The sequence below is a fragment of the Melanostigma gelatinosum genome (assembly GCF_949748355.1).
Source record: "Melanostigma gelatinosum genome assembly, chromosome: 3".
Classification (NCBI taxonomy): Eukaryota; Metazoa; Chordata; class Actinopteri; order Perciformes; family Zoarcidae; genus Melanostigma; species Melanostigma gelatinosum.
In genome coordinates, this window is record NC_136636.1 from 30,838,926 (window position 1) to 30,853,234 (window position 14,309).

The 14,309-nt window shown below is 42.6% G+C and overlaps 1 protein-coding gene across 4 annotated transcripts in view; it reads left to right on the forward strand.

The window, feature by feature from the left end:
- The window catches only part of LOC306775199 (dihydropyridine-sensitive L-type skeletal muscle calcium channel subunit alpha-1-like), a 115,686-nt gene extending 104,742 nt beyond the window's left edge, over positions 1-10,944 (forward strand). For 3 of the 4 annotated variants that reach the window (XM_079265502.1, XM_079265505.1, XM_079265504.1), the window contains one exon: positions 10,341-10,944. In XM_079265502.1, the coding sequence (XP_079121628.1) occupies positions 10,341-10,484 (144 nt within the window). In that variant the 3' untranslated portion in view covers positions 10,485-10,944. Of the gene's footprint in view, positions 1-5,205; positions 5,337-10,340 lie in introns of those variants that run through there. The other variant, XM_079265503.1, reaches the window with a different exon arrangement.
- The last annotated feature ends 3,365 nt before the right edge of the window (positions 10,945-14,309 follow it).

Consider the following 14,309-nt stretch of genomic DNA (forward strand, 5'->3'; position numbering starts at 1 on the left):
TCAAAGCTTGTTGTTTCGTGAAAAGCCGTTGCCGTTAAGCTGTTTTTGAGGGGCTAAAAATGCTCAAAACATAACCAAAATTAAATAATAAATTCAAAATCCTGAATGTAGTTATCTAATGTGATTTTAATGATTCAAAGTGTCAAGTTGACTCAATAGTGCCCCCTACAATATTTCGACGATGCAGCCCTCGCAGTACGTTTCACCTAGATGTAGACCTAAAAAAAAGTCGTAGGGGTCTAAGCTCTAAACCCAACCGTAAGTCAGCCATTTTGAATTTTGTATGCATTTCAACGTGTGCAGTGTACGTCGCCCTCCGCTTATCGCCCGACCTGCAACCCCGAGCCCTTCTATTTGAGGACGCTGATTGGCTTAATAATAATTTATATCTTTAATCAGCAATTGGCTAAACTGCTTCATAGACCCGCCTCTTTTGGGCCAAAACGATTTGGCCCCCCTAGCTGCGCGTTCTCAGACGTGTCGTGCACACAGGCGGAGAGCACGAGCAGACGAACACACGGGGAGAGGACGAGCAGGAAAAGCATATATTTTGCGCAGACATCATATTTTACACACATTACTGGGTACATTCCATAGTTCAAAAACACAAATATTGACAATTTGTATAATTTATGATTGTTAAATTTGTTTGTTTTTTTGGTGTGGCTCATGGTGGGGCCCCATGGCCCTCTATTGACCAGCCGCCACTGAATCTAAAGTTACAGAAGAGCTTAAAATAAAAACAGTGTTAAATTAAAGTGTTCAAGTAAAAGCAAATGGCACTACTGTTTTGTTAACTTTCATGTAAGTCCAAATACAATCAGCAGGACACTGCAAGGAGTTGAACCCCATCCCAGTAAACTGACAGTCTGTTATGTTACAAACACTGAAGCACATTCACACACATTCATTTTCTTAATGATCTTTAAATCAGGGGTCTCAAACTCATTTTCACTCCAGGCCACATCAGCATCATGGTCGCCCACAAAGGGCCGGTTGTCAATGTAACTACTCGTAACATATTGTTAAATAACTCTGCATTTGATTATTGTTTATTCAAGTGTAAAAATATTGTACATTCAGTTATATAAATGTAAAAATATATTTAAGCACATTTGTTATAACTTAAATCCTTTTAATTTAGAGTTAATAAACCCACATTACTCTATCAAAGATCGAAGTATTGAAGAAAATAGCAAAGACAAATATCAAACAAGTTATTACAATAACTTTGTTCAAAGCTTAAAATCCTTTCAAGGGTGCGTTTGCACAATCCCACATGAAGTATTTCATGTGTTTTAAAGCCACGTTTAAAGTAGTCTTCAATGTACTCACAATACATTTCCATTTCAAATGTACAGTAACCAGCCAATGAGCTGCTTCTATCACTGTGTTTAAGTATCTCATAATTTTGAGTTTCTATTTCATAATTTTGACTTTTAATCTCATCATTTTGACTTTCAATGTCATCGTTTAGACTTTTTTACTTTTTTTTGCTGGCGGAATCGCGGGCCACATAAAATGACGTGGCGGGCCGCGAGTTTGAGGCCCTTCTTTAAAGGCTTACATTAATGATTGTATCGGCGGTACACTCAAAACATTTGAGGCTTAAGACCTGGCAACATGATCTTGCTACGCTGCTGGTCTACGCAGCAAATATCTCACTCGTGCACGCAGAGTGTGACAGAAATTCATGGCCGCGTCACCCAGAGTCCTGCCAGTACCAGGAAATACCATTTAACTCGTGCGTGACGGTCACAGAAATGCATGGCCAGAGTCCTGCTAGTACCCTCGACGTGCGTGAAGTTGCGAGGGCCCGATCAATGCTGCTCGCAGCTTTAATTAAGAACTGTATCTCGGGATTCTATAAGTATAGGCGCAGCCCTCAAGGACCTATCGCTATTGGATCTAGAAAAAGGAAAGGTGGAGAGATACAGCCAGATGCCAAATGAGCAGCAAGATGGTATGAGCTGCAGCAGAGGTCTGCACTGATGAGAGCTGTCTGTAGCGAGCAGTGGCTTGGTCTCTGCTCCACTTCAACGAATGTGGTGAGGTTGAATTCCAAAGGAGGGACAGGAGGAAAACCACGATCTGTGAAGTCCTCCACCTTGGTAATGAGAACATGCATGGAATCAGGAGCCTTCGGCCATCCGGGCTCCACCGAAGCCCCCAACTAGTTTTTGACAATTGCAGGGAACCAAGGCCATACTGCGTCGCTACAGGTGTAACAGGCCAAATGAACCCCGCCCAGATTAAACCTGGGTATACTTTGGCCCAGGGGGTGTAAAATAGCCTAGGCCATACTATACCCCTCCAGGCCAGAATATACCCCAGGGGATAAACTGTCCTAGGCCAAACTATACCCGGGGGTGGAAAATAGCCTAGGTGTCACAGGGTGTGGTAGAGCACTCAAAGTCAGAGTAGCGTGAAGCAGGTGTTTATTAAATACAAATAGGATTCGTTACCATAACACAACAGGGAGTCCGAGCACAATGATCTGGCAGTGAGTGACTGAGAGGCAGGGGTTTAAATAGTGGCTAGAACAGGTGAGGAGAGTTGTGCTGATGAGGGAGTGCTTGATTAGTGATCAGGGGCAGGTGAAGGGAGTTAGACTGGTGCTGAGGCTATATAAGCCCCGCTTAATGCAAGCAGAGGAGTATAGTTTGCTGAGGCGAGGTGGGATAGCTGCTTCCTCTAACACCAAACTCGACCATGGAAGACCAACTGTATGACCACATTTTGAGATTCTACACTGCAACACAACAAAAGTATCCCCAGTGTATCTACGATCTACCTCCAGAGAAACATGTAAATGGTAAGTCCCAGTTCAGACAAACACCTAAGCCATATCGAGCAGAAGGAGGGATTCTTTACCATGGGGAAAAGGAGGTTCTCACTAAAAGTCGCCTGCCAAATGTCCTGAAGGCCTGCCATGACAACCCAATTACTGGTGGCCATTTTGGCAGAGATAAAACGTTAGCCAAAATCTCTGACAGTTATTACTGGAGGGGAATGAAGAACGACGTTCACCGATGTCAGAGCTTGTCAAAAATGTTTTGTCATAAATCCCAAAATCAGCAAGGAGGCTCCACCACTCAACAGTATACCAGTGCCTGGAAAAGTATGGAGCTTAGTCGGGATTGATATGATCGGTCCCCTTCAGGAAACATCAAACGGCAACAAATATATAGTTGCTGCCACTGATGATTTCTCCAAGTGGACTGAAGCAGCAGCTGTTCCAGAGTGCCAAGTCAGTAGCAAATTTGCCGCCTTGGCTGTATGGACACTCTGATCAGCGACCAGGGACGAGAGATTGTGAACTTGATCATCGACAACCTAATGGAGCATTTTCAAACAGATCACCACATTTCATCTGCCTACCACCCACAAACAAATGGCCAACGGGAACGTGACAATCGAACACTCAAATAATCTCTTAGTAAGCTTGTCAATGACCAAAGAAACAACTGGGACCAGTACATCTCTGGTGTTCTGTTTGCCTATCACACATCTGTGCATGCCTCAACCAAGTGCACTCCATTTGAGGTCATGTATGGACAGAAGGCCAAGCTTCCTATGGACCTCAAACCCTCAGAAGATGACACTGTGGACTCCATGCCCCTTTCAGATGATGCCAATCCTGATGTGCTGGATACACTGACAACCATTCATAAAAAGCTCCACTCAACCGTCAGTACCAACATCCACTCTGCCCAGGAACACCAGAAAGCGTGTCTTTGATCGCTGACACAAAAGCAAAAAAGAAATCACTGCTGGCTCCATCGTTTATATCAAGAATCGGCGCCGTATTAATCGTATGGGTTCAAAGATGGAACCACGTTGGATTGGACCCTACTTAGTTGTGGAATCCTTGACCAAGGGACGAGTAAAACTTAAGAACAATAAAACTGACAAGATACTGAGGAACACCTACCATGCCAGCAACCTTAAGATTTACCAGGATGAAGAGGCTTCTCCACCATCCCAGTCCCCTGATGATTCTCCCAGTAACTCTGCCAACGACAGCCCAACGCAAAATAAACTCAAAATACCACGTGAAGAACCAGACAATGATGACATCTACATCTCACAGAAACACAAGCAGACCAAGACTTTCAAGTTCAGGAAGGAAGTATCTGAGCACCACTCTTGGACTTACGTTTGGTAAGGTTGTGTACTATGGACGCACAAAGGACCCTGGACAACCACGGTGTACATATCAAACCAAAGGTGATGGGAACTGCTACTTCCGGGCCATCAGCTACATCCTGACGGGATCAGAGGACAACCACTCCCTTCTCAGAGATAAAGTCGTCCACCACATGAACAGTGACTTGACGAAAATTCTACAGGACTACTTGAACCAAAATGTGAATGAATATGTGAACAACTCTGGCATCTCTTGTGATGGAGTCTGGGCAACTGATGCAGAGATCATGGCCACAGCGAATCTGTTGAGTTGTAACATCGTTATCCACACAGAAGTCGGTGACTCCATGGATTGGTTGACCTATCCTACAAGCTTCAATCTGCAGTCAACAGAACATGCACTTTATCTTGAAAACAAGCATGATCATTTTGATGTTATCAGTGTTTAACTTTGAACATTTATATTGTAACAAGGACTTGCTAGTCTTAGAAGTTTTTTTTCTGTTTTTCTGGTTGAAGTAATAAAAGTGTTTTAGAGTTTTAAGATTTAAGTCAGTTAGCTTTCTCACTTAACTTACCTGACAAAGCTGAACCCCCAATAAAATGTTGAAAAATTAAGTAATTCTTGTGTATATCACTCAACACTACTGATATCATGGGGGTATAATCTGGCCTGAGGGGTATGAATTAGCCTAGGCCAATTTATACCCCGGAGTATAAATTGGCCTAGGCCCCTTTAACCCCAGGTATAGTCCAGACTGGGGGTATACTATGGCCTGTTACACCGGCCACCTGAGGTGTGGAGAATTCCCCGATCATGTCATCCGGGGGAGCAGACACTTGTGCTAGTGGAATGGTCAGGTCCCTGTATGCCACCAAAGTCCTCCAAGCGGCCGCATAGTGGGTCTCCCACTGGCATCTGCTCCCGCGGCTGGGGAAAGAGGGCTATGGGAGACCCAAATGGAGATCCATGTATGGAGCAGGCAGAGTAGTTCGAATACAGCCATACATCCTCAGCAGTCACAGCCAAATCGTCTACTTTCCACTGCTTCTCAGCCTGGGAATGCGAGGGCAGTGAGAGCCACGTCGCAGTGAGAGCCACGTCGCCGTGATGATACACAGTCTGTGCAGAGATGGACACCTCTACTGGACGACATCTTTGTTGCTTCTCTCATAGGTTGTTCTTAATCAAATACTGGCGATGAAAGATGGACCTGATTACGGGTCTTATCTCAGGCCCACTGTAAAATGTTTTTTACATTATCTGGTTGGAGTAAACGGTTTATTTTGTGACGAGAAATGTAGAATAAAATATGTTTGATGAAATATCACAATTTTAAGCTTCGTTTAGGCAGCTTTTCTGATCAAAGCATTCTTCACACATGATGTGGTCAAGGACCGTCGGAAAGATGAAAATGTGCCAATAGTGACAGTTTTTACAGCTTCTGGCTATGATAAACAATGTAGTTTTGTTGATTCTTCAAAGAAAACATTCGTTTTGGGGATCAGAGGGTTAAAAGTTTTCTCAGTGCTGCACATGCGCGCATGGGATAAACCCAATTGCGATAGTTCTTAGAGGGCGGAGCCTTTACAAAATACAACTCACAGATGACCATCCTGTCTGTTCAAAGAGGGGGGAGCGATGCCCTCCTCACTTCTATCTTATCCAGGAAACTGGTTTGTGCTTCGATGTTGAGTTACAAATACTCAATATTATATTATATTAATTCTGCAAAAGAAGGTTGGATGAAATAAACAAGATAGTAGTTAAGGTGGGAGTGGTTTGCTGTTTGCTTTCTTCTACACTGGACGTTGACGCTGAAGGGTGATCTCCATAACCCTGCCCCTACTGGCTAGCATGTCTATGAAGATGGGGAGAGCGGGCCGGCTCAAGGGGTCATGATGAGAGGACATGCAGCCGACCTGAGATGCAAGAACTTGAAGAAGCTCCTTTGCTTCACTTGGGTTCTAATATGCTTCAACTGTGATTAATAACTTTGAATTCTACAATGCCAGATCTCTCCCTTGCGGCTCTGCCTCTTGCACTGGCCTTGTGTTCATGACCCCGTCGACTACGGCCATCCTGTGGTCTGATGTGCTGTCCAGTCTCAACCTGCACCTCAACATGCACCAATGTGATGCAGATTTGTTCCAGCAACTATTGAGAGAAAAAGATGGTGAAAAATGTTGACCCCTGCAGCAACAAAGGACATCGCGCTGAGAGAGAAAGAAATGGAGACAGTGAAAAATGGTTCAAGTCGTACCTCCACAAAGAACACCAATTAGGTCCAGTTCCCAGAGAAAGTCGAATCAACTGACCCCAGAGCGAGAGATGGAAGAATGCGATCCAAAGAAACTACTATCATCCAACAAGATCCAAGATGCAAAGATGTCCGAAGAGAAACTGCGGCCACATCATACAGCTTAATCTCCCATCTGCCCATCAGAACCGTCAGGTGAAAACCATACATTTCCAGTTTGATGTTTTAAAAAAAAAGACTGAGGTAATAATTAATAAGCTAACCTCAGATAGATGAATGTTAATAAGGCGAAGCTCTTAAGTAGGATCTTCCTTAAACATAACTGATATGAAATGGTAACACAATTTCCCTGGTGCTTTTTAAACTCTCAACCGCTGAACTGTGCATTCATCTTTCGAACTAAATTCAATTAATGAATGTCAAATGACAAATTTAATTGATAATCATAAATCAATGATATGATATTCTACCTGGTCACATGCAATCCTTTTCATTTATATGTCGTTAATTGTTATTCATTGTACTCATCATCATATTCTTAATTCATTCCATTCATTTTATCGCAGATTAGTTATGTAGTTAGTCCAAATATAATTTAAATTATAAAGAACCAGATCACTTTATTTGTGTGTATGACATAATAATTCACTGTACACCATGACAAGAACTCAGTAGCAACCCTGAGATTGGAACTTAATTGATTAAGACTGTATAAACTGTTTAAGTTTCCCCTGTTTTTTCCAAATTGGGTGGTGTGCTAAATTTAATCCAATGTTAAATTTGATCCCAAGCAGTACACACAAACACTGAGTGAAGCTGGGGAACTCAATTCTCTTGAAAGGCCTCCCAACTCAGGCGAACAGCATAGCAGTGTCAGTGCGGAATGTCATGTCCTCATGGGTAAACTTTTGTGTGCAAAGAATTTTACCATTACTCAGAAAGTTTAGTGAGAAACAGTATAAAAAATGGTGTTGGATAAAGTCTACTGCTGATGACGACTACAGTTATCTACTGAGGGTAAATTTTAGGCTGGGTTCAGGTCAAGGTAAGGAAATCAAATGTATGTGGAAATTGATTTTGACACTGGCTAAACAACTGCTTACTCACCTCTGTCTGATCGGCTATGTCTGCAAGTAAAAGTTGTTGAATTCCAAAATTGTAAAAAGTTACAAAAATCTAATAAAAAAATGTCTGACATGTTTCATCACAATATTTATAATGATAAATATGTCTCTCTTTGAAAAGTACTCAAAGGCTCCTTACATGTAAAAAAAAAAACAGTATAAGCAATAACAATAAAAGCAAACAAATAACATAACAGTTAATTAAAGACAATAACATTACATTAATGTATTACAGGCTAAAAGCAGATTCAACAAATAGGGGAGTTTTGGGTGCAGTTTTGAAAGAGGGTTGTGAGGGAGAATATCTGAGATCTTCCAGAGAAAGGGGTCAGCAATGGAAAAGGCACTCCCCCCCCAGGTCCGTTGCTTGGACATTGTAAGAGGGCTGAGGAGGTTGCGTGTGGAGGGTGTTGTTGCAGAAGAAGGTAGGAAGATGCTAGGTTGTAGAGGGCTTTGTATGTGATGAGGGGAATCTTGAACTGGATTCTTTGATGAATGGGGAGCCAGTGTAGGTTTTGACTGAAGTGATGTGATCTCTGGTGCGGGAGTGTGAGAGCAGACAGGCAGCTGAGTTCTGGATGTATTGTAGTTTGTTGATGAGTAGTCCAGTCGAGAGGTGATGAAGGCGTGGATGAGTGTTTCATTGGCTGAGAAGGAGGGGGAGGAGCGTAAAGAAACAAGCAATGCTTTTTTTGATGAAAGAAGGCATTTTTTGTGATGTGATTGACAGTTCGAAAGAGAGGGTTCGATCAACAATGACACCAAGGTTGCAGATGTGTGTGGAAGCAGGTACAGTAGAGCCATCGATGCATTGTGGCATACTTTGTTGTGTGATTTAGGGCAGGTGTTTTGTTGCTGTTGATTTTGATAAAATAAGCTTGCATCCAGGTTTTTATATCTGTGAGGGAGTTTGTGAGGGTTGAGTGGGTGGTGAAAGTGATGGGCTTAGGGGACACCTTTCAGAGGATGGGGCTGTGATAGAGTTGGATTAAGTAATACTGATGAATTAGTGGCGGTCGGAGAGGTATGATTTGAGCCTCGAGATGGCCGTGACAGTAATGTGGAGGGAGGACTCAAGGCGGGAGAGGAGGATGGAGGAGTTAATAGTTTCAAAGGCAGCACTGAGGTCAAGTAGGAATAAGATGTTATGGGAGTGTTCATCGGAGGAGATCGTTGGTGACTTTGATTAGGGCCGTTTCTGTGGATGGGATCTGAATATAGATTGAAATGGTTCATAGAGTTGGTTGGAGTCCAGGTGGGTTCTGAGTTGGGAGGCCACAGTGCATTCCAGTATTTTAGACAGAAAAGGGAGATTGGAGATTTGTCTGTAGTTGTTGGGTACGTCAGGGTCAAGACCAGGCTTTTTGAGGATAGATGTAATAGATGCAAGTTTGAGGGTGGGAGGGCCAGTGTAAGTAGGCAGGGAGGAGTTAATTACAGAGGTTGAGTGGGTGGAGGGGGTGGGGTCCAGGGCGCGAGTTGAAGTCTTCATCCCAGACAGTGATTTATTGAGTTCTGAAGGGGACCTCATGAACTTGGTAGGGTGGACATACATATTGTCATCCATGTCCGCCCAAATAATATGCTGAGGGCATGTCCCTCAGATGGCCTAATATCAAATTCAGAAGCATTGAGATTGTTTGGGATCCTTAATTTGCAATAAATGCAGCCCAGATTATTATGGCATAGATTCAAATGTAGCAGATTTGTCAGCTAAGCATTTATTTAGTGAAATTTTCCAAGATTAGTTATGCTGTTTACCAAATTCCTACCTTAATTATAATAAGTAACATAAAATATTAAAATTGGTGTTGCTTCGTTTTAGGATGCAGGAGGGAAAATTAGTCATCCTCAACATTTTTTTGTGTTATGTTTCAGAATGATGAAGAAAGTTGAGAACAATTGAATGATGCATATAGCTGCAGTAAATAGGAAAACATCCCACCCGGGGAGGATGCCCCTGGACCCCCATAGATTTGAGCTCCAATTATTAATTATTGACCTATAGACCAGTGGTTCTCAACTGGTCTGGCTGCGGGACCCACCATCACCCCTTAATGACAAGCCGTGACCCAAATTTTATATATATATATTATTCTCATTTTTCAAATTTACTGGATGGATTATAAATAATACATGGAAATACATAAGTAAATGTTCTTCTCATTTCAAGTAAAATAACAGCTGGATTAAAAACTAAATTACGTAACAGAATTCATTTAAAAAAAATTACCTTCACTGAATTTCCCTGCAGCTTTGAATTCAGTTCATTCAGGGTGTAGTGACAAAGCCACAATATTATATTTTGCTCATCTTCTACAAAGAGAAATTAGTGTTGGTAGAATTCACTGATATGAGTCTGTCCAGTCAGAGTCTAATTACTCTGGTCTCTCTGTCCATTTTTCTCTTTTGAAGATTGTCCTGTGATTTCCCTGTCACAGCTCACACTTCAACAGTCCTGCTCTGCTGTCTATAACCTCGTGTCTCCCCGTGTGTCACGGTGTGTGTACATCTCACTCAAGTCAGGAAACTTGCCCGAATACCCATATTTGATTGGCTGAGCTGCATTACGTGATGTGATTCACACCGCATTGGTCGGTGTGTTTCCTGCACCGCTGAACAAGTGCCGTAAATGCTGGAATAATTCCGCTGCATAAAAACTGCCCTTCAAAATAAAATAAAAATTGACACTGAAAACGGGTCCGCGACCCACCAGTTCAGAATCACTGCTATAGATGATAGTGCCACCTGAAGGGGTTTCATTTTTGTTTTCTGCACTAACTATACCTTTATCTGTGTCCATCAGGCAGGGTTGAGGAATATTGAGGAGGTGGCCCCAGAGCTCCATAGAGCCATCTCTGGAGACCTCGTGACTGAAGAAGAGATGGACAGAGCTCCTGACGAAGCTGCAGAGGAGGTCATCTTCAGGGTAACAGGGATGGCAAGATGAGTGGATAGGACGATGGGATTTGGGGAGGAAGTATGGAAGGAATTATATAGTGTTTTACCAACAGCCTCATTCGTCTTCAGTCAAACAGGACTCTAGGAAAGCCTATCTGAAAACAATGACAAACTGCTATTGGATGTTGAAAGTATACTTCTTCAAGGAATTGAATTGCACCACACCCATCTCTAATTTCCTTCCTACTGCATTGTAATATTTAGAAACTGCAAATCTTGTTTCAAAACATCAATGAAAAAAAAATGTAGGCATGTTGTGGCACTAGTGTGCACTATAAAAAAATGAGTGCATTTGTATTGTCCTGTTTTAGAAACACCATGTTAGGAGATGTCTTAACCATGCTGTAATAAAACCTGTAATGCTACATCTCTAGGCCAGCCACTCAAGGTAGTCCTATCTTTCCAATTACTGTCATTTTTTCTGAATAAAAAGAATTAAGAGTTGCCAACTATTAGTCAGTCACATTTTTACAGCTTTAGTCAAGTGAGCAATGATCATTCCTGAACAAGCATGATGCATATCTCACATATATATGTATGTATCTATATATGTATATATATATATATATATATATATATATATGTATGTATATATATGTATGTATACATATGTATATATATGTACGTATATATGTACATATATATATGTCTGAATGCTTATGTGTAATTTTTGTATTAGTACCTGTGACAAATGTGTAAACTATGAATATATCTATCTATGAATGTATGTTCTCTAAAACAGACATGGTAGTCTTTTTGGAAACCACTCGGAACCTTTCACTGTGGAGAGTGAGCTAACCAATACCATCCAGGCCAGGCCACTAGCCAGCGCCCTCTGCAGATGGCAAGAGTCATCAACGACAATATAAATATCACCAACAGCAACATAGGTCACAGGTATGTGTTCATTAACGAGCAAACAAATACACTATACATCAATTTGAACCATTCACCCCATTCTTTCATCTATTATCATTGCATCTACATTGTCAGACATGATGTCTATATGTACACATAATGTCGACAATTATGGCGACTGTGGGTCAGTGGTAGAACAGTCATCCTTCAATCAGAGGATTGGTGGTTCGATCCCCGGCTCTGCTAGTCCATGTCGATGTGTCCATGGGCAAGACACTTAACCCCAAATTGCTCCCGTAGCTGTGCCTACTGTCTGTGAATGTTGTATGAATGTTAATTAGAGTCCTGAAGGGCAGGTGGCACCTTACATGGTACCGACTGTCATCAGTGTATGAATAGGTGTAAATGAAATTTAGGATGAATCTTATTTATATACAATTTGGAGACAAAGACACATTTTAATAGATGTAAAGGTGGTCAAATTTATATTATCACTTCATAAGGCTTCATACAAACACAGATAGCACACTGGGGGGGAAAAAGTGACACTTGTTTGGGCGGGGCATACGCTGCTGAATGAGCCAGGAGTTTATATTGGTGGGTTCGATTTGGCTCTTGGTATCTGCTTCCACTGTAAAGATGGACGGGAGGTTACTGTGATGCGCGACATGGAGGTAAGTTGACATTATACTGCTGTTTTGTCAAAATTATTTTAAATGTAGCAGCACTTCACTTTGTTTTCATGTTGTTCGTGTCGTAGAGTCTCTTTTTTTAGAGAACGACATGGAGGGCTGCTGTGTTGACATGAAGCCTCACTGAAAACCAAGCTCATAGGATTTATTTAAAATTGTGTCATACATGCGTAGCTAACAAAGTCATGCCTCAGGCAAAGTGCATGTAACGTTAGCCCACAGTGCGCTAACATTACTCCCTTACCGGGAGCTTTAACATCACGTTTGTTAAAATCATCGGTTAAGTTACGTGACATTTGTAGCTGACAAGCTAGCTAGCTAACGTTAGCTGTCAAGCTAACGAACTGTAGCAGAAGGGAGCTTTAACCACTTGCAGGGCCTCGTGTCCCTTTTAATTACAAGGCCAACACTAGCCAATCACAATGGGCGGGCATCATATAAATGCGACGGGGATTCCCTTAGCTCCCTCCTGACGTCAAACGCGTGTCCCGCTTCCGGTCTGCCGGACATCCGCCGCTGTGCAGGTATGCAAGAATGCGGCAGCATTGTTTCTCCCGATCATACTGTTCTGGCGTTATATTGGCTTTCATTATTTTGTAGACTATCTCTGGGGCTCCCCTCGTCCTGTACAGGTGATTCACCTGTGGATCTGTCGGTGAGTCTTCTGGAGCAGACGAATATTGCCTGATCGGTAAGGTGACTTTATTCTGTTAGTTTATATCCTTTGGTGTTAATTATTATTCTATTAATTCTATGTCATCCCGTATCGCAGGGAACTTTTGGTTGGGTTCGAGCGGAACGCCGGCAGAAAGCGGTTCCAGCTAACTCGGCTTACATTCAAGGACACCGGTGTTTTGCCTATGGCCGTGTTCGACTAACGGCTTTGGCCTACTGGGTTCGTCTACCCTGACCTGCGCTGTGTCGCCTACAGCAGTGATTTTTAACCACTGTGCCGCAGCACATCAGTGTGCCGTGAGAGATCGCCAGGTGTGCCGTGGGAAAATGTCCAATTTCACTTAATCAGTCCAAAAAAAACATAATTTAGTTGCCGCAAATAATTAGCCATTGTTGAGCGTCTGAGCCTGCAATATAGTGGCTGGCCTAGTAATTAAATACTCTTCCTTGCCAGTGGGTGGCAGTAGGTAGCGCAATAATGACCTTGTTCATTTAAGATAGAATTAAATGATGCGCGGGAGAGGTTGTAGTGAACGGCAATGGAGAAATATTTCAAAAAGAAAACTGTAGACTCTGATCTGGGCCCTGGGCAACCTTCTGACCCAGATGAAAAGCCCAGTACGAGTGGTGGTACAAAAAAGAAAAAACTGTGAGCTCGAGGCAATACAGCGAAAGCTATCTTTCGTTGGGATTCACTTTCACCGGGGATCCGACTGCACCGACTCCGTTATGCTTGGTGTATGGGGGAAAACTTTCAAACAGTGCCATGGTCCCAAGCAAGCTGAAACGTCATCTCCTGACGAAACACCTGTCAATCAACAACAAGAACAGGGACTGTTTTCTTTGACTGTGCTCACAAACTGAGAAACAGGAAACTTTGATGAGGAAAACCACAAATGTGTCTGAGAAAGCTCTCAAAGCTAGCTACTTAGTAGCTGAACTGGTGGCCAAATCAAAAAGCCCACACACTGTGGCAGAGACATGAATACTACCTGCCTGCAAAGCCATTGTGAACGAGATGCTCGGCCCTGACGCGGTTAACGAAGTAGCTAAAGTCCCGCTCTCAGATAACACAATTGCCAGACGTATTGGTGACATGTCTGCAGACATTGAAAGTGTTGTTTTGGAAAAGATACGCATCAGTGTGAAATTTGCACTGCAACTTGATGAGTCTACGGACATCAGTGGACATGCTCAACTCTTGGCCAATGTGCGTTTTGTGGATGGAGACGCCATCAGAGACAACTTCCTATTTTGCAAAGCATTGCCAGAAAAAACAACAGGAGAGGAAATTTTTCGGGTCACATCAGAATATCTTGGACAAGGAGGACTTCAGTGGGAAAACTGCACGAGTGTCTGCACTGATGGAGCAGCAGCCATGGTGGCGCGCATCAAAGGCTTTGTTAGCAGAGTGAAAGAGAAACACATATGTTCTTGTTACGCACTGTTTTTTGCACCGCGAGGCGCTCGTTGCCAAGACTTTACCAGCATACCGAGCTCCTGTGTTGAATGATGTCGTACGCATGGCTAACTTTGTAAAGACAAGACCTCTGAAAAGCCGCATATTTGCATCTTTAGGAATTAGGAAA